Source organism: Ranitomeya variabilis, chromosome 2 (assembly GCF_051348905.1).
Source record: "Ranitomeya variabilis isolate aRanVar5 chromosome 2, aRanVar5.hap1, whole genome shotgun sequence".
In the NCBI taxonomy this organism is placed as follows: domain Eukaryota; kingdom Metazoa; phylum Chordata; class Amphibia; order Anura; family Dendrobatidae; genus Ranitomeya; species Ranitomeya variabilis.
The window spans coordinates 465812998-465838752 of NC_135233.1; the positions used below are offsets into that span (position 1 = coordinate 465812998).

Sequence of the window (25755 nt, forward strand, 5' to 3'; positions counted from 1 at the left end):
CTCAATTGGGTTTAGGTCAGGGCTCTTGCTGGGCCAGTCAAGAATGGTCACAGAGTTGTTCTGAAGCCGCTCCTTTGTTATTTTAGCTTTGTGTTTAGCGTCATTGTCTTGTTGGAAGGTGATCCTTCAGCCAAGTCTGAGGTCCAGAGCAATCTGGAAGAGGTTTTCATCCAGGATATCTCTGTACTTGGCCGCATTCTTATTTCCTTCAATGACAACCAGTTGACCTGTTCCTGCAGCTGAAAAACCCCCCATAGCATGATGCTGCCACCACCATGTTTCACTGTTGGGATTGTATTGGGCAGGTGACGAGCAGTGCCTGGTTTTCTCCACACATACTGCTTAGAATTAGCACCAAAAAGTTATATCTTCGTCTCATCAGACCACAGAATCTTATTATAGTCCGGGAGTCTTTCATGTGTTTTTTTTAGCAAACTCTATGCGGGCTTTCATATGTCTTGTTCTGAGGAGAGGCTTCCGTTGGGCCACTTTGCCATAAAGGCCCAACTGGAGGAGGGCTGCAGTGATAGTTGACTTTGTGGAACTTTCTCCCATCTGCCTACTGCATCTCTGGAGCTCAGCCACAGTGATCTTGGGGTTCTTCTTTACCTCTCTCACCAAGGTTCTTCTCCCACGATTGCTCAGTTTGGCTGGACGGCCAGGTCTAGGAAGACTTCTGGTGGTCCCAAACTTCTTCCATTTAAGGATTATGGGGGCCACTGTGCTCTTAGGAACCTTGAGTACTGCAGAAATTCTGTTGTAACCTTAGCCAGATCTGTGCCTTGCCACAATTCTGTCTCTGAGCTCCCTGGCCAGTTCCTTTGACCTCATGATTCTCATTTGGTCTGACATGCACTGTGAGCTGTTGTGCAGGATAGTTTGTGGTTTAAGTCCGTGCTGCCACAATAATACAGATTCAAATGTAATGAAAAGCTCTGGTGGTTTATTCAACGCGTTTCAAGGTCTATCTGACCTCTTCATCAGGAAAATACAACAAAGACAGTTGTCGCGTGGGCGGCCCGTGGATCTTCAGCAGCCGATACGCACATGCTTTTTGCCTTACACCATCAGGTGAGCAGCTCCCTGTTAAGGCCCCGTCTCACATAGCGAGATCGCTAGCGAGATCGCTGCTGAGTCACTAGTTTTGTGACACAACAGCGACCTCAGTAGCGATCTCGCTATGTGTGACACGTACCAGCGATCAGGCCCCTGCTGTGAGATCGCTGGTCGTGTCGGAATGGCCTGGACCGTTTTTTGGTCGTTGAGGTCCCGCTGACATCGCTGAATCGGTGTGTGACACCGATCCAGCGATGTCTTCACTGGTAACCAGGGTAAACATCGGGTTACTAAGCGCAGGGCCGCGCTTAGTAACCCGATGTTTACACCCTGGTTACCAGCGTAAATGTAAAAAAAAACAAACACTACATACTCACCATCTGATGTCCGTCAGGTCCCTTGCCGTCCGCTTCCTGCTCTGAGTGCCGCCGTACAGTGAGAGCACAGCACAGCAGTGACGTCACCGCTGCGCTCTGCTCTCACTGTACGGCGGCTCAGTCAGAGCAGGAAGCAGACGGCAAGGGACCTGACGGACACCGAAAGGCGAGTATGTACTGTTTGTTTTTTTTGGTAACCAGGGTAAACATCGGGTTACTAAGCGCGGCCCTGCACTTAGTAACCCGATGTTTACCCTGGTTACCCGGGTGCTGCAGGGGGACTTCGGCATCGTTGAAGACAGTTTCAACGATGCCGAAGTCGTTCCCCTGATCGTTGGTCGCTGGAGAGAGCTGTCTGTTTTACAGCTCCCCAGCGACTACACAGCGACTTACCAACGATCACGGCCAGGTCGTATCGCTGGTCGTGATCGTTGGTAAATCGCTATGTGAGACGGGGCCTTTAAAAAGCTGCACTTAATCTGAGGATAAGACGCTATATGCGCTTTTTGTCTCCCTAATCAACTATACACTGTGAGCTGTGAGGTCTTATATAGACAGCACACAAATCAAGTCCTATCAGTTTAATTAAACACAGCTGGATTCCAATGAAGGAGTAGAACCATCTCAAGGAGGATCACAAAAAAAATGGACGGCATGTCACTTAAATATGAGTGTCTGAGCAATAGGTCTGAATACTTATGACTAGTGATGAGCGAGTATACTCGTTGCTCTGGTTTTCCAGAGCACGCTCGGGTGGTCTCCGAGTATTTGTGACTGCTCGGAGATTTAGTTTTCCTTGCTGCAGCGGGATGATTTACAGCTACTAGACAGCCTGAGTAGCCGCAAATCACCCAGCTGCAGCAAGGAAAACTAAATCTCCGAACAGTCACAAATACTCGGAGATCACTCGAGCGTGCTCGGGAAAACCCAAGCAACGAGTACACTCGCTCATCACTACTTATGACCATGTGATATTTTAGTTTTTCTTTTTTTATTAAATTAGCAAAAACGTCAACATTTCTGGGGGGGGGGTTCAGTCAAGATGGGGTGCAGACTGTACATTAATGTGAAACAAAATGAACTTTTTTGAATTTACCAAATGGCTGCAATGAAACAGTGAACAATTTAAAGGGGTCTGAACACTTTCCGTACCCACTGTATATCAGACGAGACTCACCAATGCAAGTCAATGGATGCGAGAAAAAAAATCACAAGGCACTCGGACCATGAGAGTACCATCTGATTTTTACACACCCATTTTCTTTGAAAAGTCAGAAATTCAGGAGCCGCGTACAGTAAAATCAAAGCGGGACCCAACAGGATAGAATATATACAGTACATACACATAGAATAGATAAAGATGTCGGTGACATATACCATTGGTACAGTGCAGCTTACTGTACATGTATTTAATGATCATTTTTTCTGAAAAATCACATCTGTATACTTAGCCTTTACTGGTTATTAAAATGGGAAACCTCCCCCCCCAAAAAATACCAAACATAATTGATATCCAGCAAAGGCTAGGCAGACAGCCGTGGGCTGATATTAACAGTCTAAGAAGGGACAATGGATACTGCCCCCCCAGGCTAAAAACATCAGCTCTAAGCCCCACCAGAAAAGGCACATCTATAAGATACGCCAATTCTGGCACTTAGCCTCGCTCTTCTCACTTGCCCTGTAGCGGTAGCAAGTGGGGTAATAGTAGGGGGGTTGATGTCACCTTTAAATTGTCAGGTGACATCAAGCCCAGAGGTTAGTCTAAGACGCCCCCATTACCTCATAGTCATACTGTATAAAAACACACACACCCAGAATAAAGTCCTTTAACCCCTTTCTGACATCGGACGTACTATCCCGTCGAGGTGGGGTGGGCCCGTATGACCACCGACGGGATAGTATGTCCAGCGCGATCGGCGGCGCTCACGGGGGGAGCGCGGCCGATCGCGGCCGGGTGTCAGCTGCCTATCGCAGCTGACATCCGGCACTATGTGCCAGGAGCGGTCACGGACCGCTCCCGGCACATTAACCCCCGGCACACCGCGATCAAACATGATCGCGATGTGCCGGCGGTGCAGGGAAGCATCGCGCAGGGAGGGGGCTCCCTGCGGGCTTCCCTGAGCCCCCCGCAGCAACGCGATGTGATCGCGTTGCTGCGAGGGTCTTACCTCCCTCCCTGCCTGCTCCAGACCCGGATCCAAGATGGCCGCGGATCCGGGTCCTGCAGGGAGGGAGGTGGCTTCACAGAAGCCTGCTCAGAGCAGGCACTGTGGAGCAGCCTGCACTTCTCTCAGATCGGTGATCTGTCAGAGTGCTATGCAAACTGGCAGATCACCGATCTGTATTGTCCCCCCCTGGGGCAAAGTAAAAAAGTAAAAAAAAATTTTTCCAAATGTGTAAAAAAAAAGAAAAAAAAAATATTCCAAAATAATGAAAAAAAATATATATATTATTCCCATAAATACATTTCTTTATCTAAATAAAAAAAACAAACAATAAAAGTACACATATTTAGTATCGCCGCGTCCGTAACGACCCAACCGATAAAACTGGCCCACTAGTTAACCCCTTCAGTAAACACCGTAAGAAAAAAAAAAAAACGAGGCAAAAAACAACGCTTTATTATCATACCGCCGAACAAAAAGTGGAATAACACGCGATCAAAAAGACAGATATAAATAACCATGGTACCGCTGAAAGCGTCATCTTGTCCCGCAAATAACAAGCCGCCATACAGCATGATCAGCAAAAAAATAAAAAAGTTATAGTCCTGAGAATAAAGCGATGCAAAAATAATTATTTTTTCCATAAAATAGTTTTTATCGTATAAAAGCGCCAAAACATAAAAAAATAATATAAATGAGGTATCGCTGTAATCGTACTGACCCGAAGAATAAAACTGCTTTATCAATTTTACCAAACGCGGAACAGTATAAACGCCTCTCCCAAAAGAAATTCATGAATAGCTGGTTTTTGGTCATTCTGCCTCACAAAAATCGGAATAAAAAGCGATCAAAAAATGTGACGTGCCCAAAAAGTTACCAATAAAAACGTCAACTCGTCCCGCAAAAAACAAGACCTCACATGACTCTGTGGATCAAAATATGGAAAATTTATAGCTCTCAAAATGTGGTAACGCAAAAAATATTTTTTGCAATAAAAAGCGTCTTTCAGTGTGTGACGGCTGCCAATCATAAAAATCCGCTAAAAAACTCGCTATAAAAGTAAATCAAACCCCCCTTCATCACCCCCTTAGTTAGGGAAAAATAAAAAAAATGTATTTATTTCCATTTTCCCATTAGGGTTAGGGTTAGGGCTAGGGTTGGGGCTAGGGTTAAGGCTACAGTTAGGGTTGGGGCTAAAGTTAGGGTTAGGGTTGGGGCTAAAGTTACGGTTAGGGTTTAGATTACATTTACGGTTGGGTATAGGGTTGGGATTAGGGTTAGGGGTGTGTCAGGGTTAGAGGTGTGGTTAGGGTTACTGTTGGGATTAGGGTTAGGGGTGTGTTTGGATTAGGGTTTCAGTTATAATTGGGGGGTTTCCACTGTTTCGGCACATCTGGGGCTCTCCAAACGCGACATGGCGTACGATCTCAATTCCAGCCAATTCTGCGTTGAAAAAGTAAAACAGTGCTCCTTCCCTTCCGAGCTCTCCCGTGTGCCCAAACAGGGGTTTACCCCAACATATGGGGTATCAGCGTACTCAGGACAAATAGGACAACAACCTTTGGGGTCCAATTTCTCCTGTTACCCCTGGGAAAATACAAAACTGGGGGCTAAAAAATAATTTTTGTGGGAAAAAAAAGGATTTTTTATTTTCACGGCTCTGCGTTATAAACTGTAGTGAAACACTTGGGGGTTCAAAGTTCTTACAACACATCTAGATAAGTTCCTTGGGGGGTCTAGTTTCCAAAATGGGGTCACTTGTGCGGGGCTTCTACTGTTTAGGTACATTAGGGGCTCTGCAAACGCAATGTGACGCCTGCAGACCATTCCATCTAAGTCTGCATTCCAAATGGCGCTCCTTCCCTTCTGAGCCCTCCCATGCATCCAAACGGTGGTTCCCCCCACATATGGGGTATCAGCGCACTCAGGACAAATTGGACAACAACTTTTGGGGTCCAATTTCTCCTGTTACCCTCGGGAAAATACAAAACTGGGGGCTGAAAAATAATTTTTGTGGAAAAAATTTTTGTTTTATTTTTACGTCTCTGCATTATAAACCTCTGTGAAGCCCTTGGTGGGTCAAAGCACTCACCACACATCTAGATAAGTTCCTTGTGGGGTCTACTTTCCAACATGGTGTCACTTGTGGGGGGTTTCTACTGTTTAGGTACATTAGGGGCTCTGCAAACGCAATGTGACGCCTGCAGACCATTCCATCTAAGTCTGCATTCCAAATGGCGCTCCTTCCCTTCTGAGCCCTCCCATGCATCCAAACGGTGGTTCCCCCCACATATGGGGTATCAGCGCACTCAGGACAAATTGGACAACAAATTTTGGGGTCCAATTTCTCCTGCTACCCTCGGGAAAATACAAAACTGGGGGCTAAAAAAATAATTTTTGTGGGAAAAAATTTTTGTTTTATTTTTACGGCTCTGCATTATTAACTTCTGTGAAGCCCTTGGTGGGTCAAAGCGCTCAAAACACATCTAGATAAGTTCCTTAGGGGGTCTACTTTCCAAAATGGTGTCACTTGTGGGGGGTTTCAATGTTTAGGCACATCAGTGGCTCTCCAAAGGCAACATGGCGTCCCATCTCAATTCCTGTCAACTTTGCATTGAAAAGTCAAACGGTGCTACTTCCCTTCCGAGCTCTCCCATGCGCCCAAACAGTGGTTTACCCCCACATATGGGGTATCAGCGTATTCAGGACAAATTGTACAACAACTTTTGGGGTCCAATTTCTTCTCTTACCCTTGGGAAAATATAAAATTGGGGGTGAAAAGATAATTTTTGTGAAAAAATATGATTTTTTATTTTTACGGTTCTGCATTATAAACTTCTGTGAAGCACTTGGTGGGTCAAAGTGCTCACCACACCTCTAGATAAGTTCCTTAGGGGGTCTACTTTCCAAAATGGTGTCACTTGTGGGGGGTTTCAATGTTTACGCACATCAGGGGCTCTCCAAACGCAACATGACGTCCCATCTCAATTCCTGTCAATTTTGCATTGAAAAGTCAAACGGCGCTCCTTCCCTTCCGAGGTCTCCCATGCGCCCAAACAGTGGTTTATCCCCACATATGGGGTATCAGCGTACTCAGGACAAATTGTACAACAACTTTTGGGGTCCAATTTCTTCTCTTACCCTTGGGAAAATAAAAAATCGGGGGCGAAAAATAATTTTTGTGAAAAAATATTTTTTATTTTTACGGTTCTGCATTATAAACTTCTGTGAAGCACTTGGTGGGTCAAAGTGCTCACCACACCTCTAGATAAGTTCCATAGGGGGTCTACTTTCCAAAATGGTGTCACTTGTGGGGGGTTTCAATGTTTAGGCACATCAGGGGCTCCCCAAACGCAACATGGCGTCCCATCTCAATTCCAGTCAATTTTGCATTCAAAAGTCAAATGGCGCTCCTTCGCTTCCGAGCTCTGTCATGCGCCCAAACAGTGGTTTACCCCCACATATGGGGTATCGGCGTACTCAGGACAAATTGTACAACAACTTTTGGGGTCCATTTTCTCCTGTTACCCTTGGTAAAATAAAACAAATTGGAGCTGAAGTAAATTTTTTGTGAAAAAAAGTTAAATGTTCATTTTTATTTAAACATTCCAAAAATTCCTGTGAAGCACCAGAAGGGTTAATAAACTTCTTGAATATGGTTTTGAGCACCTTGAGGGGTGCAGTTTTTAGAATGGTGTCACACTTGGGTATTTTCTATCATATAGACCCCTCAAAATGACTTCAAATGAGATGTGGTCCCTAAAAAAAAATGGTGTTGTAAAAATGAGAAATTGCTGGTCAACTTTTAACCCTTATAACTCCCTAACAAAAAAAATTTTGGTTCCAAAATTGTGCTAATGTAAAGTAGACATGTGGGAAATGTTACTTATTAAGTATTTTGTGTGACATATCTCTGTGATTTAAGGGCATAAAAATTCAAAGTTGGAAAATTGCAAAATTTTCAAAATTTTCGCCAAATTTCCATTTTTTTTGCAAATAAACGCAGGTAATATCAAAGAAATTACCACTATCATGAAGTACAATGTGTCACGAGAAAACAATGTCAGAATCGCCAAGATCCGTTGAAGCGTTCCAGAGTTATAACCTCATAAAGGGACAGTGGTCAGAATTGTAAAAATTGGCCCGGTCATTAACGTGCAAACCACCCTTGGGGGTGAAGGGGTTAATTGAAAGAATGACAGACTAATTTAATCAATCATAATTAAACCATACTGACCTCGTCAGAATTAAAATAATAAACAACCATATTCCTCACTTGTCAGCTGAGAAGATAATAATCCATTTGACCAATGAAAGGGCTAGCTCTGCTATATCTAGATGGCAGGCTGCATTGCTGCATGATGTGACCATACAGCCTGTCATCCAACAGAGACACTGAGCAGCTTGTGCTACCACTGCTCAGTGTCTCGCGGTGAACTCGTATGACCTGACATCACCGTGTCAGAAAGGTCCTGGGAGTTCACAGCCAATTAACTCATTTGACCTGACGTCAGCACGAGCGCCGTTACAAATATTCCCGCCGTGCTCCCAATGGCCTGGGAAGCTCCATGGGTATTACCCCCTTCCCAGGCTATAAACATCAGCCCCCAGCCGCTGGCTTTCCCTCTGCTGGTTACGAAAATTGCGTGGCAGCCCACATAATTTTTTTTCAGAAAAATAATTTCTTAAATACATGTACAGTAAGCTGCACATGCACTGTACTAATTGTATATGTCACTGAAATCTATATATCTATGTGTATATACTGTACATATAAGTTGAAACTCGGACCACACTCTCATCTGATCAGAATAACCGGTCCATTTTTCTCAGACATGGAAAAATCTGACGTGTGAATGAGCTCTAAGGTAGGATTGTCTGTAGATTTTCTGTAAGGGCCATTGCTGTCCTGTAATAGAGAAACTCAGTCGTTGTTTAAGCTTTTCTATTTTGTCGCCAGTCTCTATAGCACAAACTAAAAAAAACAACTGCTCTACAATTCCCTCCATTAGATCATTTTCCAGTGTGAAAAGTCATAAATGACAAAAAAACATTGTTTTTCCAACATTTTTAATGAACACTTGGTATAAATGAAGCGTAAAGTCGTTGAGGGTTTTTTACTGAGTGGTGATGACTTCTGGAGTGTAGGGTTATGACATATTGAGGTGTCCTCTGGGAAAATCATTGTGAATGTAGAGCTTTTGGAGGTAGGGGTCAATAAGCAGGGAGCAATGACCAGTCGTTTAGAGCACTGGTTTTGGAGCTGTGAGGGTACTCTCACTTTAAGCGAGGCTCCTTTTGTGTTGTTTATACATGACCAGGCGAAAAGTGAAAGTAAGTGATGGATACAACCATTATTAGACATAAACAGTATTCAAGGGTCATAAAAGTGTTGTTTTAATGTCAGACTGGGGAAAAGAAAACATATTTGCAGATTTTCTCCCAGCATTGTCACATAGCGGTCTCCGATTAAGGCCGGTTTCACACGTCAGTGGCTCCGGTACGTGAGGTGACAGTTTCCTCACGTACCGGAGACACTGACACACGTAGACCCATAAAAATCAATGCATCTGTTCAGATGTCATTGATTTTTTGCGGACCGTGTCTCCGTGTGCCAAACACGGAGACATGTCAGTGTTCGTGGGAGCGCACGTATTACACGGACCCAATAGAGTCAATGGGTCCGTGTAAAACACGGACCTCACACGGACATTCTCCGTCTGGGGTCCGTGTGCGTGCAGGAGACAGTGCTACAGTAAGCGCTGTCCCCCCCACATGGTGCTGAAGCCGCCATTCATATGTTCCCTGCAGCAGCGTTTGCTGCAGAGAAAATATGAATAATAGTGTTTAAAATAAAGATCTATGTGTCTGCCGCCCTCCCACCCCCTGTGCGCCCCCCCGCTGGTCAGAAAATACTTACCCGGGTCCCCCGTCGGCTGTCGCTCCTTCCTGGTCTGGCCGCGGCTTACTGTATGCGGTCACGTGGGGCCGATCATTTACAATCATGAATAGTCGGCTCCGCCCCTATGGGAGGTGGAGCCACATATTCATGACTGTAAATGATCGGGCCCACGTGACCGCATACACTAGAAGCCGCGGCCAGACCAGGAAGGAGCGACAGCCGACGGGGGACCCGGGTAAGTATTTTCTGACTAGCGGGGGGCGCACAGGGGGTGGGAGGGCGGCGGACACATAGATCTTTATTTTAAACACTATTATTCATATTTTCTCTGCAGCAAACGCTGCTGCAGGGAACATATGAATCGCGGCTTCAGCATGATGCAGAGTGGGTACCACACGCTCCGTGTGGTACCCACTCGCCATACGGGCGGCACACGTGTGCCGCACGTATGGCCTCCGTGAGTTCCCAGGCACACGGACACGGATAACTCCGGTACCGATTTATTCCGGTACCGGAATTATCTGGACGTGTGGGACAGCCCTAAAAGAGAAATAGGTCACAATTCACAAACCTCTGACAGCCGGTTGCTTTTATATATTTATTGCATTTTAGTCTGTTTACAAATGTTGCAAAACATGTTTTAAGTGTTTGCTGTATAATGACAAATAGCTGCTACTTGCCGAAGAAGCTAAAGAGTAACTCACCTGCACCAGTGAGCCGCTGAAAGGGCAATTCTTGCTACAGTTGTGTGAAAAAGTATTCACCCCCTTCCTGATTTCCTATTGTTTTGCATGTTTGTCACAATTAAATGTTTTCGATCACCAAACAAATTTAAATATTAGACAAAGATAACACAAGTAATCACAAAATGCTGTTTTTTAAATGAAGGTCTATATTAATAAGGAAAAAAGAAATTCAAACCTACAGGGTCCTGTGTAAAAAATTGCCCCACCTCCCTACCCCTTAAAACATAACTTACGGTAACTGGTTTATCACATCTTTCGGAAGCTCAGTTCGAATTCCCTAGCCACACCCAGGCCCCACACCTGTTCTCAATCAAGAAATCACTTAAATAGGATCTGCCTGACAAAGTGAAGCTGTGCAAAAGATCCTCAAAAGCTAGACATGAAGCCACTATCCAAAGAAATTCTGGAATAAATGAGAAACAAATTAATTAAGATCTATCAGTCTGGAAATGGTTATAAAGCTATTTCTCAGGCTTTGGGACTCCAGTGAACCACTGTGCTAGCGGGGATCTCGCAGCAGTTAATTTCTCAGTGGTTCTCATCCCGGACGGTCGCATCTTGGCACCATCCATATGGAAAACTGTTTATTCCCAGACATGGATTAAGGTGTAGGACAGAACGACGGAGAGGTGAGGGATATTATAGTTTTTTAATTTTTGTTTTAATACTGGAGACTAGGGATTCAATAGAATGGGTAATGACGAGTATCGTTTAATTTAGAATCATTAATGGAGTCTGTGTCATCCTTTCAATTAAAGGACTTTATATCTGCTGTGTGTTTATTTACAATATTATAGGATTAGTAATGGATAGGTGTCTTATAGATGCCTCTTCATTACTAATCTGTGGGCTTGATGTCACCGGACAATACAAGGTGACATCAACTCCACAAATATTACCCCACTTGCCACCGCTACAGGGCAAATGGGAAGAGCCGTGTAAAGTGCCAGAATTGGTGCATCTCCTAGATGTGCCTTTCCTGGGCAGCTGCGGGCTCATGTTTTTAGGCTGGGAGGGGGGCTATATCAATGGCCCCTTACCAGCCCGAGAATACCAGCCCCCAGTTGTTTGTTTTAGCAAAGCTGGTTGTCAAAAATGGGTGGGCTCTCACGTGGTTTTAAAAAAAAAATGTATTTAAATAATTAAAAAAAACACAGCATGGGGATCCTAATCTACTATATAATTGTCTAAGGGTACTTCCGTCTGTCCTTCTGTCTGTCACCGTTATTCGTTCGCTGATTGGTCTCGGCAGCTGCCTGTCATGGCTGCCGCGACCAATCAGCGACGCGCACAGTCCAGAAAAAAATGGCCGCTTACTCCCCGCACTCACTGCCGGCGCCCGCATACACCGCTCACACAGGGTTAATGCCGGCGGTAACGGACCGCGTTATGCCGCGGGTAACGCACTCCGTTACCGCTGCTATTAACCCTGTGTGTCCCCAACTTTGTACTATTGACGCTGCCTATGCGGCATCAATAGTACAAAATGTTATGTTAAAAATAATAAATAAAAAAAAAAAACCTGCTATACTCACCCTCCGCCGCCTTTCTCGCTCCTCGCCATGCTCCCCGGACCGCTCCATTACAAGCGTCAGCTTGCGGTGCGGTCCCGTCCCAGGGCTGGTGTGCGGCAAGGACCTGCCGTGACGTCACGGTCATGTGACCGCAACGTCTTCATAGGTCCTGCTCCCACCAGCCCTGGCACTTGCAATGGAACTCGGCTTCAGGATAATGGCCGCCGCGATCTCGATCTGCGCACACGCAGCATCCAGCGGCCATTTTCCTGAAGCCGACCACTACCATCTGCACAGGATCCCAGGAAGAGAAGAGGCAGGACGCAGAGGAGCAGCGACAAGAATGGTGAGTATGATACACTACAAGGGGCCCTCGGATCGTTAGGTGAGTATGTTTATTTTTTATTTTTTGGCCCTATACGTGCCTCGGTAATATACTACGTCACTGGGCAATATCCTACGTGGCTCTGCTGTATACTACAAGGCTGGGCAATAAACTACGTGGCTGGGCAATATACTACGTGGCTGGGCAATATACTACAAGGCTGGGCAATATACTATGTGGCTCTGTGCAATATCCTACGTCGCTGTGCTGTATACTATGTAGCTGGGCAATATACTACGTCGCTGGGCAATATACTACGTCACTGGGCAATATACTACGTGACTGGGCAATATACTACGTAAATGGGCAATATATTACGTGGACATGCATACTCTAGAATACCCGATGCGTTAGAATCGGGCCACCATCTAGTTATTTATAACCAACCTTTGCAGGTTGGAGGGTGGGGGGATGTACTTTTTATGCCAGCCTGAGCCCTTATAGGATGAATTCCCACTCTGCAAAAATTTCTGCAACTGAAAATCAGGATCAACTAATCTGAATGGGGTTGTTTCAGAACTCTACACAGCAAATATGTTAACGTGTTAACAAAACCTAAGGCCACGTTCAGTATTTGGTCAGTATTTTACAACAGTATTTGTAAGCCAAAACCAGGAGTGGGTGAAAAATACAAAAATGTTAACGTGTTTCTATTATACTTTTCCTCTATTCGTTCCACTCCTGGTTTTGCATTGCAAATAATGATGTAAAATACTGATTGTGTGAATGTGGCCTATGGGAAAGTTCCCATAAATCATAAACGCTGCTGATATTCTGCTTCCATTTTACTTGCGGAGAGTCCAATGCATATTACAATACCATCATTGTGAATAAGATTTAACTAATTGTCACTCACACTACGTAAATTTGTCAATAAGTTACTACAAGGCAGGCGTCATTTTTAATCTCGTAATTTTCAAGGCTCCTTATTGATCGATAGTTCCAGCCAGCAGTTTGGTTTTGTCCTTTTCCCAGACTGTGCACTCTCTGATCTTGCAAGCAGAAAAAGCTTTACCTCAGGAGGAGCGAAGGAACCCTGAAGCTGTCCGGATCCAGAGTCGGAGCAGCGTTAACAAGCACTGTAGAAAAGAGCTTGTAAGAGCTGCGCTCCTTGTCTAGGAGACTGGCCACTGCTCAGACTGCAGAGGTGGCCGGTAACCAAGGCAACAAGCAGTAAACAATAAAATTTAAAAAATCCCACAGTTCTTACGAATTGAAGCTTTTTTGTAAAAACTAAATCGCAGAGTTGTTGTTTTTACAATAACTTTGCAATTTAACCCATTTATGGTGATCAGAAAACCTCTTAAAGCAAAATTCTCTAGTCACTATTTTCCCATGGCATGGGGGATAGTACTGGCACCACACATTGCTGCTGGGATTTGCATTGCCAGCCTTGTTTTTTAGTTTAAGCTCTGCTGATACCATTATATGTCCAAACAAGCCCAAGGAGAGGTGGGAATGCTGCAGGTATATACAAATACAGTTGTAGAAAGTAGCTGCCTCACTGCTTGCTATAGCTGGTTGCATGTTCCTGAAGTAGTTCCCCCATATGTCAGATACTGTCAATATATATCTTGTGGTTATAGACGTCACTTGTCATCTGAAACTACAATTCCCGGCGTGCATCTCGTCAGATCTTGTCGTCGGGAAACAGACCAGCTGTCGGTGAGCTCAGCAGAGGGGTCGTGCAGGCTCCGTGGTCTTCAGGCAGTTACAGGTCAGGTTATCACACATTGCCCCGCGGTCTGCTCTTCTATGTTCCGGGACTGATGATGACGCAATGCATGCCGGTAGTTGTAGGCGTTAGGCTGTGGTGGTGGCGCTGCGGCCTAGTTGCATTATGAAGCCTGCTGTGCTGGATACTGATTGTGTCCTGCACTGTTACCAAGTAGTTGTTTCCAGGGCTCGTATATATGTGACTGAGGAGTTAGACAGCCATGTGCAAAAGAAAAGAATAAGTGCAAAGCTTCTTGTACTGTTGTGTATAGTGTGGCATTTGTGTCAGCAAATAATGCCACCATACAGTGCTGACATTAGTGCGGTGCTATGGCCACACACTCCTCAATATTGAAATTGCAACACAAAGAAGGAAAAATAGTGGAATTCTGGTAATCACAAGATGGATAGACGTGTTGCTGATATGCAAATGATGGAAAAATTAAAACCTAGTTTACCAAAGATCATGTTTTATTCACTGTGGAGTATGAGCGCCACATGCAGAAATCCCCGCACTTACAGCCTCGGCGGCTATCACTGAGGTTATTAATGGTTTCCTTAGGTGGGTTCTGCCTCTGAATGCACTTGGACACATCATCAAGATCCACTGCTGGCAGCTCAGTGTAATCACGGACCAATGACGTCCCAGATGTGCTCGATGGGAGACAAGTCCGGAGACACTGCAGCCGTGGGAGCACATTTAGGCCACGCAGGCTTCTCACAGAAGCACCAGCAATATGCGGCTGGGGGTTGTTGAGTTGAAAAATGGCTCCTGGGACGCTGTCCTAGATGTGCTGAATGGGAGACAAGTCTGGAGATGTGAAAAGCCGTTGTTTGAGTCAATGGAGCCCCTGTAGCTCATAGTCCAATGTTGGGTAAACGCTTTTTGAGGGTTTGTGTTGACGCCTCAGCATACGATGTCTAATTTCACTTGCAGCACAGAATAAATCATGCCATTCATCAAATTTGACAAGACCACTTGGGCAGCGCCATAAAGGGAAGGGCTTCATGAGAGAACGTCACACCGGTCCTACTCCATGGATTATGGAGTGGGGTGGCATAATGTGTGGTAGCAGGACCCCTTTTGTCTTCATTCCAGGTGCACTAACAGTTCGACATTACATTAATTTGCTGGTGGAACCAGTGGGGTGGCCATTTCATTTTTCAAGACAATGCCATGTCACATACAGTCTGCAAGGTCTAAATGTGGCAACCATAGCCTGCAGCGTCTCCAGACCTGTCTCCCATCGCCATCGAGCACATCTGGGACATCATTGGTCAGCAATTGCACAGGGAGCTGCCAGCAGCGGATCTTGATAATTTACCCAATTGCCTTCAGGACATCCTGAAGATAACCAGTAATCACCTTGGTGATAGCAGCCGAGGCAGTAAATGCGGCGATTTCTGTGCATGATGCTCATAGTCAGTATTGAATAAATCAAGATTAAAAAAAAAAAAAAAAAGGTTTGTTTCCATCATTTGAATATCAGTAACATGTCTATCCATCTTGTAATTTCCATAACTCCACGACTTTGCCTTCTTGGTGCTGCAATTTTAATGTTGAGAAGTGTCATACTTCCACTGCTGATATAAGTGCCGTACTATACCCAAATACCGTACGGGTAGATTAGGTGCATCTCACTCCAACAAGCATATTATTTAGGCCAGTCTTAATAAATTTTCCGCTCTGTCATAAATTTGCACTTCTATGGTACCCAAGGATGTTATTTGGACTGTGACTGCTGCACAACAGCCATCCTAATGAATCCCAAGTGATATGGTTACAAGCAAACAGGATTTTCTACACGGTTGAAAATCTGCATCAAAATCTGCACCAAATTATCACTGTGAAAATGCTGCAGATTTACCATAGATTTCCTCCTTTGAATTACATCGAGTACAATATTAGTATTGTAATTGGCCTCAGATTTGCTGCTCAGAATAACGGTTGGAAAATCTGGGTCAAGGACTCTTTGCCGGCAGGTAGGAGGAGGTTCTCATCTCTCCGACCTGTCAGCCTCGAACTACTAACGTTGTTGCTGAACCGGGTTCCTTTCATTGGTGATTTTATGATTATTATTGTTTATAATCGTTCTGTTTTCTTTGTATGATCCAGATATTTAAAAATATGGAAGGAACTCACTCCAGTCACAGGAGGAAAGGAGGGAGAAACCAGGTACATATGGAGCTGTGAAATCCTGTGTCCTTATCACTAGTGCGGAAGATGTCACTCGTCTCTAGGGCTATGTGCATAAGAACCTTTGCATACAAATAACGATAGAAACGGATCAGTTTTCCAAATGCTATTATAATCCCTCCAACCTACCGTCTCCTTCCCCCATACCCTGTAGATTGTAACCTGTAAGGGCAGAGTCCTCTCTCTGTACGCCTATGTTCACATGTTGTGTTTTTGCAACTTTACAAAAAAGCAGGTTTTGCTGCTTTTTTTTCCAGTGCGCTTTTGCTGTTTTTTTAGGGGTGCAAATTATGTATTTGGTCTACAGAACATGTTTAGTAAAGTTACTTTTATTCACCAAAAATATATGGTTATGTTTTTCCAGTGTTTTTACTCTCTTTCATTGCTTTCTATGGGCAAAAAAATGAGGCAAAACGCTATGCTGCAAATAAAAAAAAAAGCGCTGCAGTTTCCCAGTTCAGTCAGGAAAAACAAAATTCTGAAATCTCAGAGCTTTTGCTGGTACTGTAAAAAGCAGCATTTCATTTGCATAAAAATAGCTGGAACAAAAATGCAATGTCTGAACGTAGCCTACCAGTCTGTGTTTTGTTAGTTTGCCTACTGTTCATGTGTACAGCTTACTGGAGTTGGTGGGGCTTTAAAATTAATCAATAATGGTGGAATCTCAGATCGTCAAGTTTCTATGTGGACTTTCAACTTGTGTGTTCAGTTTTGGGAAAAAACAGGCGTAAATCATATCCAGAATATGCCCGTTTGCTAACTGATGCCAATGGAAGCAGAGTTGCATTGTTGATTATTATCTGTCTGGAACAAATGAAAAGTTCTGCATTCTTCACTTTTTCTTCTGTTCTTAAAACTGACACCAAAGGGAAACCAGATGGACCCTATAATAATCGAAAAATTCTACCCAAATATAGAATACACTTAAGAATTAGTGATGCGTGAAAGGGTGCTAATAGAGTGTCTTCGACGTGCTTGAAAAATGTTTCAGTCCCCACAGCTGCATGTCTCATGGCTGTTCGAGAGCCGCAAGACATGCAGGGATTACCTAACAAACAGGAAATCCCTGCATGTGTTGCCGCCTTCGAACAGCCGCGAGACATGCAGCCGAGGGGACTGGAACATATTTTTCAAGCACGCCGAAGACACTCGGTTATCACCCGAGCATGCTCAGATAACACCTTATCCCAGCACATTTGCTCATCACTATTAAAGGGAACCTGTCACCCCCAAAATCGAAGGTGAGCTAAGCCCACCAGCATCAGGGGCTTATCTACAGCATTCTGTAATGCTGTAGATAAGCCCCCGATGTATCCTAAAAGATGAGAAAAAGAGTTTAGATTATACTCACCCAGGGGCGGTCCCGGTACAATGGGTGTCGTGGTCCGGGGCCTCCCATCTTCATCAGATGACATCCTCTTCTTGTCTTCATGCTGTGGCTCCGGGGCAGGCGTACTTTGTCTGTCCTGTTGAGGGCAGAGCAAAGTACTGCAGTGCGTAGGCGTCGGGAAAGGTCAGAGAGGCCCAGGACCTGCGCACTGCAGTACTTTGCTCTGCCCTCAACAGGAGCCACAGCATGAAGACAAGCCACAGCATGAAGACAAGAAGAGGACGTCATCTGATGAAGATAGGAGGCCCCGGACCGGACCGCGACACCCATCGTACCGGGACCGCCCCTGTGTGAGTATAATCTAACCTCTTTTTCTCATCTTTTAGGATACATCGGGGGCTTATGCACAGAATGCAGTAGGTAAGTACATTATGTTTATGCTTATGTACAGAATGCTGTAGATAAGCCCCTGATGCCGGTAGGCTTAGCTCACCTTCAATTTTGGGGGTGACAGGTTCCCTTTAAGAATGTACCTGGAATCCCAAGTTGCAGAGACTGGAGCAGATCTTTTCCTCCAGAAGCCATATTAGTTCTTCCTTCTTCTGTGTACTGTGCAAATTGTAATATTTGTAAATGAAACATAATGTTTCTTTTCATCAGGACCCCGATGTACGATTATCAAAGCTTTTATCTTACGCTCTGCGCCATGGAGCCAATGAAATGGGTTTGCCCATGGGGTCAGGTAGGTCTTTTCATGAAGAAAGCTGCTATTTATTTTATTTTGTTATCCTCTATGCATAAACAAATGGATTTATTTTAGGGAAAGGAAACTTGGATACTTTTTAAACATTTCTGTAATTCTTTGAAGGATAGAGAATAGAAGATGATCTGCTGTTCAGCTTCATCTAACATTTACAACCAGCTACCATCGGACATCCAGGGATCTGATATTGATAACCTATCCTAAGCATACCCACTATAAAGGAGTTTTCCGGTTTCAAAAAACTGCTGATCTCCACCTGTACTTTATTTAGAAAAAACAAACAAACTGTGCCTTACTTACCCTCCCCTGGTCCAGTGCTGAGTCTCTGCTGCTGTAAAGTCAGCGCTGCAGCCAATAAATGAGCTCTTCCTGAGCTGACTGTATGATCCGCTCAGGCCCACTGAGCTCACTGATTGGCAGCAGTGCTATCGAGGTGACATCAGACGGAGCAGCAGTGAAGATTCAGCACCGGACCTGGGGAGGACAAGTAAGATTTTTTTTTTATAAAACAGTCTATAACATGGGGACAGGGGTTTTCTGAAATCGAAAAAAACAAGACATAGTTATAGCATAACCCTTTGTCTTGTCTTCTTGTTCCCTCTGATCTTCCTTAGATGGCTTTGTCCCCGTTTCCTTCCTCCTCCACCTGCAGCAGTTTCGCGCCTTTACCCAGGATGACATTGAGCGTGTAGTCAGATGTAATGACAAGCAGCGATTCACCATAAGAACCTCTGAACCCAAAGGGACCATGGAAATCCGAGCTAACCAAGGACATTCAATACAGGTGCGTCACAGAGGTCTACTGTCGATCGCACTCTCGTCATCATCTGGATTTTCCTAGCCATCGACTATCAGCATTCTGTAATCCAATCCAATAAAATCTCCATTTTTCTAAGGTTACGCGCACAATGTCTTTTAAATGCTGGCATACCTGCATGGTTTTTGAAGAAGAAGACTCATCAGGAAAATTCCGGCAGTGTTTTTCCTGACGCATCTTCTTTTGCGGCATCTTTTTAAATGTATTATTCCATATACACTCACCGGCCACTTTATTAGGTACACCTGTCCAACTTCTTGTTAACACTTAATTTCTAATCAGCCAATCACATGGCGGCAACTCAGTGCATTTAGGCATGTAGACATGGTCAAGACAATCTCCTGCAGTTCAAACCGAGCATCAGTATGGGGAAGAAAGGTGATTTGAGTGCCTTTGAACGTGGCATGGTTGTTGGTGCCAGAAGGGCTGGTCTGAGTATTTCAGAAACTGCTGATCTACTGGGATTTTCACGCACAACCATCTCTAGGGTTTACAGAGAATGGTCCGAAAAAGAAAAAAAATCCAGTGAGCGGCAGTTCTGTGGGCGGAAATGCCTTGTTGATGCCAGAGGTCAGAGGAGAATGGGCAGACTGGTTCGAGCTGATAGAAAGGCAACAGTGACTCAAATCGCCACCCGTTACAACCAAGGTAGGCCTAAGAGCATCTCTGAACGCACAGTGCGTCGAACTTTGAGGCAGATGGGCTACAGCAGCAGAAGACCACACCGGGTACCACTCCTTTCAGCTAAGAACAGGAAACTGAGGCTACAATTTGTACAAGCTCATCGAAATTGGACAGTAGAAGATTGGAAAAACGTTGCTTGGTCTGATGAGTCTCGATTTCTGCTGCGACATTCGGATGGTAGGGTCAGAATTTGGCGTAAACAACATGAAAGCATGGATCCATCCTGCCTTGTATGGAGCATCTTTGGGATGTGCAGCCGACAAATCTGCGGCAACTGTGTGATGCCATCATGTCAATATGGACCAAAATCTCTGAGGAATGCTTCCAGCACCTTGTTGAATCTATGCCACGAAGAATTGAGGCAGTTCTGAAGGCAAAAGGGGGTCCAACCCGTTACTAGCATGGTGTACCTAATAAAGTGGCCGGTGAGTGTATAACATAGCGGCGGCTTCCAATCTGCTTGAAGAATGGATCAGTCACTTATTTTAGCCTCTTTACTCTTTTTAAAACCTGAAACAATTGAAAGAAGTTGCAAAAGATGGAACATGTGCACGGCAAGTTGCTGGGCAATTATGTTGGTTCTTTTTAACGTTTATTGAGCGCTTGGTGAACTGATCCGAATATCATTTGTTAAAGTGAAATCCATTGACTTTTTTTTATTATTTGTCTGTGAATGTAGAAAAAAATAAACATTTATTAATACTCTTGATTTCTTTTTTTGCAGGTGGAGGTTGAACTCATGCCGTTAGGAACTGAACTTCCTCCACAAGCCATACATGGGACCTATATCCGTCACTGGCCTTTAATTCTCCGGGGTGGCCTATCTCGTATGAACAGGACACATATCCATCTGTCCACGCAGCTTCCAGGAGAGGGAGATGGTGTGATCAGCGGTCAGTAATTCAGTGTTCGTCTATAAAGAATAGGCCCTACTTACATTGCGTGCAAGGGGCTTGTGCGGTGGCACGCTCGGTCCTTGACTGAACTGGCTGCGCTCCATTTGCCACCGTGTACTGCCGCTGTATAACACCATATCTTCCTTTAGAGAATCAATGCCCATTGGGTGAAATAGATCGGGAAATAAAACATGATGGCACGTGTTGTTTTTCACAAATTCTACATTTAACCGTGAGAAAAAAGCATATGTTATGTCCATGTGAAATCTTATGGCCCGGTTAGTCTAGCCAATAATCTGCGAACAAGCATTCATAGGAAGGATCGTTCCTGATTATCAGCTTTAGACTAAGTGCACACGCTGCGGATTCCAATGCGGAATTTTCCGCAGTGGATTTGCAAAATCCGCAGTGAAAGACCGCTGCGGTTTTTACTGCGGATTTGTCGCGGTTTCTTTTGCGGTTTCCTCTGCGGGTTTTCACCTGCAGATTTCTATTGGAGCAGGTGTAAACCCGCAGCGGAATCCGCACAAAGAATTGACATGCTGCGGAAAATAAACCGCTGCGTTTCCGTGCGTTTTTTTTCCGCAGCATGTGCACTGTGGATTTTGTTTCCCATAGGTTTACATTGTACTGTAAACTCATGGGAAACTGCTGCGGATCCGCAGCTGCGGAAACGCTGCGGATCAGCAGCAAAATCCGCAGCGTATGCACATACCCTCACTGGACAGTCCAGCAATCAGTCAATGAACGAGCAAAACACTCGGGTGATGGGATCATTTATGCATGCACAAAAATCACAGAGAACACAGGACATGGGCCACCGATAATACTGTATGGGGACACAATGAATCTGTATGGGACACAACCATCAGGTTAGACCAGACCAGTAATGGGACATATTGATTGATCACAGAGAACACAGGACATGGGCCGCCGATAATACTGTATGGGGACACAGTTATTCTGTATAGGACCCAATCATCAGGTTAGACCAGACCAGTAATGGGACTTATTGATAGATTATCAGCTTTCCTGGGCAGTCCGGCAATCAGTCAATGAACGAGCAAAACACTCGGGTGATCGGATCATATATGCATGCACAAAAATCACAGAGAACACAGGAAATGGGCCGCCGATAATACTGTATGGGGACACAATGATTCTGTATGGGACACAACGATCAGGTTAGGCCAGACTGATCGGCCGTCATTTATCAGCTTGGATCAGCTTACCTTTGGACATTAGTCACACAATATAGCGTCTTCTTTTCAGCAGCACATGTCCTGTTTATCCAGAGCTATATACTGCTGATATACACTCACTGGCCACTTTATTAGGTACACCTGTCCAACTTCTTGTTAACACTTAATTTCGAATCAGCCAATCACATGGCGGCAACTCAGTGCATTTAGGCATGTAGACATGGTCAAGACAATCTCCTGCAGTTCAAACCGAGCATCAGTATGGGGAAGAAAGGTGATTTGAGTGCCTTTGAACGTGGCATGGTTGTTGGTGCCAGAAGGGCTGGTCTGAGTATTTCAGAAACTGCTGATCTACTGGGATTTTCACGCACAACCATCTCTAGGGTTTACAGAGAATGGTCCGAAAAAGAAAAAAAATCCAGTGAGCGGCAGTTCTGTGGGCGGAAATGCCTTGTTGATGCCAGAGGTCAGAGGAGAATGGGCAGACTGGTTCGAGCTGATAGAAAGGCAACAGTGACTCAAATCGCCACCCGTTACAACCAAGGTAGGCCTAAGAGCATCTCTGAACGCACAGTGCGTCGAACTTTGAGGCAGATGGGCTACAGCAGCAGAAGACCACACCGGGTACCACTCCTTTCAGCTAAGAACAGGAAACTGAGGCTACAATTTGCACAAGCTCATCGAAATTGGACAGTAGAAGATTGGAAAAACGTTGCTTGGTCTGATGAGTCTCGATTTCTGCTGCGACATTCGGATGGTAGGGTCAGAATTTGGCGTAAACAACATGAAATCTTTGGGATGTGGTGGAACGGGAGATTCGCATCAGGGATGTGCAGCCGACAAATCTGTGGCAACTGTGTGATGCCATCATGTCAATATGGACCAAAATCTCTGAGGAATGCTTCCAGCACCTTGTTGAATCTATGCCACGAAGAATTGAGGCAGTTCTGAAGGCAAAAGGGGTCTAACCCGTTACTAGCATGGTGTACCTAATAAAGTGGCCAGTGAGTGTAGGTGATGTTTCTACAAGGAAGCATTTTTCTTGTTCATTGTGTGATTGCATGCCTGTTTCAGATGCATTGATAGTTGAGATGAACATTGGTTTGCCTATTACTGGGTCGTCTAAATGGGCCATAAAGCCCCATAGATGTCTATGTTATTACAATGCAGATCTGTATAGCATGGATCCATATTCCCACCAAATAATCGAGCCCTTGAGCATTAGGAATTTGTGAATACCTTATTCCTGCCTCTGTACCTATGACAACTCTTCCAGTATATGGCCTAGCATTACAACATTGCGGTTAGGAAATGTTTTTAGTATCTAAATTAACTATATCAATGTCCACATTCTTATTAAACTAAATAATATTATTTTTGATGGGGGGTGGAAATTGGTCAGTAGGATATTGGGTAAATACCAAACTACTCCTGGGCATCAAGTGTCATCATGGGGGAAAGTAAAGAAATAGAAAGAAAGAAAGAAAAAAAATATTATGACATTTCCCATTTTAAAGGATAGTTACATTGGAGGAAAGGGAGAGGATTGAAACATACTATACAGAATGAGTCCATCCATCGTATTCCTTATTTTTTGTATCACGTCCTGTAATTAGTCGATTGGCCTCCCCATGATGAAAAGGCATCCACTGCTGGGAAGCCAATGTGTACATAGTCATAAGTGGTCCAGAGCTTTGGGAAACCCTCATTAAACCGTGACATAATACAAGTGGGGTCTGGCAAATGTCACTGTTAAGTGATTATCGGCTCATTAACGGAGTCTGCATATGAGTTTTGTAAATTGACTTAATGGTCTATATGTCTCTCCGCAGGCATGCGTAGGGACTGCGAAGTAGCCATATTTATAGACCTTCCTAAAGCTACAGCGGGTGAGTCTGGTCTTTGTCTCCATCTGTTATACAAACATTGCAATATTTCACTCATAATCAGACACTAGTGCTTCTCACACAATATCACTCCTGGAATAAATGCTCCGTAACATTAAATCGTTTTTGCTAGAGCTGCACCCGGATCGTTATATCCGGGCATTTCTTACACTGGCACATGGAATTGAAAGTTGTGGTTGTGGGGGGAGATGGTGAAATGAAGACCCAAGTTGTATATATCGGTGGTTATGGATACATATTTCACCCTGTTTTGTTTTGCAGATGAGATACCATTCTTCTGGTCCACTAACCGTGTCCTCCTCACACCTGGGAATGCTGACGGTCTTCTCCTCCCTAAATATTTCCTAAAGGCTTTACAGCTCAGACCTCACAGTAAGATTTGGGGGGGAAATTAGCAGTAATCAGACATCAAGGAAAGAGGTTATATCTGGATGATCTTGTCCAATTTCTGTAGCAATAGAGACACATAGTGGTAGACTTGAGTACTACAGCCATACTTTTGTCTTGCTTTAAGGTGGTGTTTTCAGGTTTGAAAGTTATCTCCTATTCAAAGGCTAGAGACAGGGGAGTACATAGAAATCATGGGGCCCCATAGCAGAAGTTCTAATTACATTAATTCCTCTAGGAGCGCCAAAGATCATCTGAGCGCAATCTCCAGCACTCCCCCTAAGACTAAATATAGCGGAAATGCACATGATCAGCCAGACGGTTCTCGGGATTGATGGCGGTCAGATCCCCAGTGATCAGAAAGTTATTCCCTGTCCTGGGGATAGGGGATAACTTTTAAATGTGAGAATACTCCTTTAAGCCTCAGCAATGTTTCCGTGAACCATGTATGTGTCCTATATTTTTCACAGATAGCACATGTACCCATCTGTCGAGCTGTGGTTTTGGGGACCATGTGTCCAGTGAAAAACAAAAAAAATCACGGAGACATGTCTGTTATTAATCCGAGTCACAGCTCAAAGTCACCCATACAAGTTTATGGGTCTGTGAAACTCATGCACAGCACACGGATACCATCCACAATTGACATTTTGTTGGGTAGGAGAAGCTTTGCAATTTGTTTTTTGAGTCTTTTTATATAACGATAAAGACAGACTGGTACGGATTGAATCAAAGCCACTTATGAAACGGGAAAAAATGGGAAAAATCACAGACGTCTGAATGAGGCCTTATAGGGGTTTACTGGGAATAACTTTTTATTGTAAAAAATGTCTCCATTTTATCCGTAAGCTACTTTGTCATTTACACCGTCAAAAATGTTAATCCATTGAATACCTCCCACCTCTCTCCTTGTCTCGGGTCACACGTTGCATATTGCATGTGTCGGCTCTATAACGCCCACAATGAAAGTGTCATCATTATTGACTTCCAGTTCATTGCCCTCCTATAACTTTGGCTAATAATCTCGTATGCACAAAATAATACCGCACGTGGTGAAGCCGAGCTAGAGGGGAGCAATGAACGTGACATCAATACAGATGACATGTTCGCTGTGAGAGGCTCAGATCATGCGTGCAATACTCAGCACGTGGTCCCAGGCAGGAATGGAAGCAAACTGGGGGCCAAGTGACCAATTAGAATCTCTGCCAAAATAGGACAAAAAAAATTAAAATCATGCCAGGTGTGAATTAATCATATAATGTAGCAAAAGTATGGCAGATCTGCAAGGGCCATTAACAAATTAATAAGTAATGCATTTATAATAATGACTGGCCGCTGGCAATGTCCCATGTGTTTGCAGGGCTGTAGGATATCTGGTTCTAATTGTTGGGGTGTCTTTTTTTAACTTATACTTATTATATTTTCTTTTTGTAGGAAAACTGCTTGATCTCGAATGATGAAAATCTCTTCCCGAAATAAACTATTTAAAAAGTTTGTATGATATTGGTTTTGTTTGATTTCAACACTGGTTAAATATATATGTAGCCTCAGTTATAGGGGGGTGATTAGACTTGTGAAAGTACCAATGCTGTGTGACTTGGCCATTTAAATACCTGCATCTATGACATGCCATAAATAGTAAAGAAGTATGCCCAGAATCATAAACGTGAGCCAATCTATTCAGTTTGCAAAATAACCATGACATAAAATA

The 25755-nt window shown here is 44.2% G+C and overlaps 1 protein-coding gene across 6 annotated transcripts in view; it reads left to right on the forward strand.

Moving 5' to 3' along the window:
• The window catches only part of TRPT1 (tRNA phosphotransferase 1), a 42116-nt gene extending 16578 nt beyond the window's left edge, over nucleotides 1–25538 (forward strand). The window contains exons 1-8 of one of the 6 annotated variants that reach the window (XM_077287607.1): nucleotides 10719–10875; nucleotides 15978–16037; nucleotides 18049–18130; nucleotides 18766–18935; nucleotides 20377–20545; nucleotides 23583–23639; nucleotides 23919–24029; nucleotides 25479–25538. In XM_077287607.1, the coding sequence (XP_077143722.1) occupies nucleotides 15990–16037; nucleotides 18049–18130; nucleotides 18766–18935; nucleotides 20377–20545; nucleotides 23583–23639; nucleotides 23919–24029; nucleotides 25479–25501 (660 nt within the window). In that variant the 5' untranslated portion in view covers nucleotides 10719–10875; nucleotides 15978–15989 and the 3' untranslated portion in view covers nucleotides 25502–25538. Of the gene's footprint in view, nucleotides 1–10718; nucleotides 10876–13558; nucleotides 13863–13902; nucleotides 13936–15977; nucleotides 16038–18048; nucleotides 18131–18765; nucleotides 18936–20376; nucleotides 20546–23582; nucleotides 23640–23918; nucleotides 24030–25478 lie in introns of those variants that run through there. The other 5 variants (XM_077287601.1, XM_077287606.1, XM_077287605.1 and 2 more) reach the window with 5 other exon arrangements.
• The last annotated feature ends 217 nt before the right edge of the window (nucleotides 25539–25755 follow it).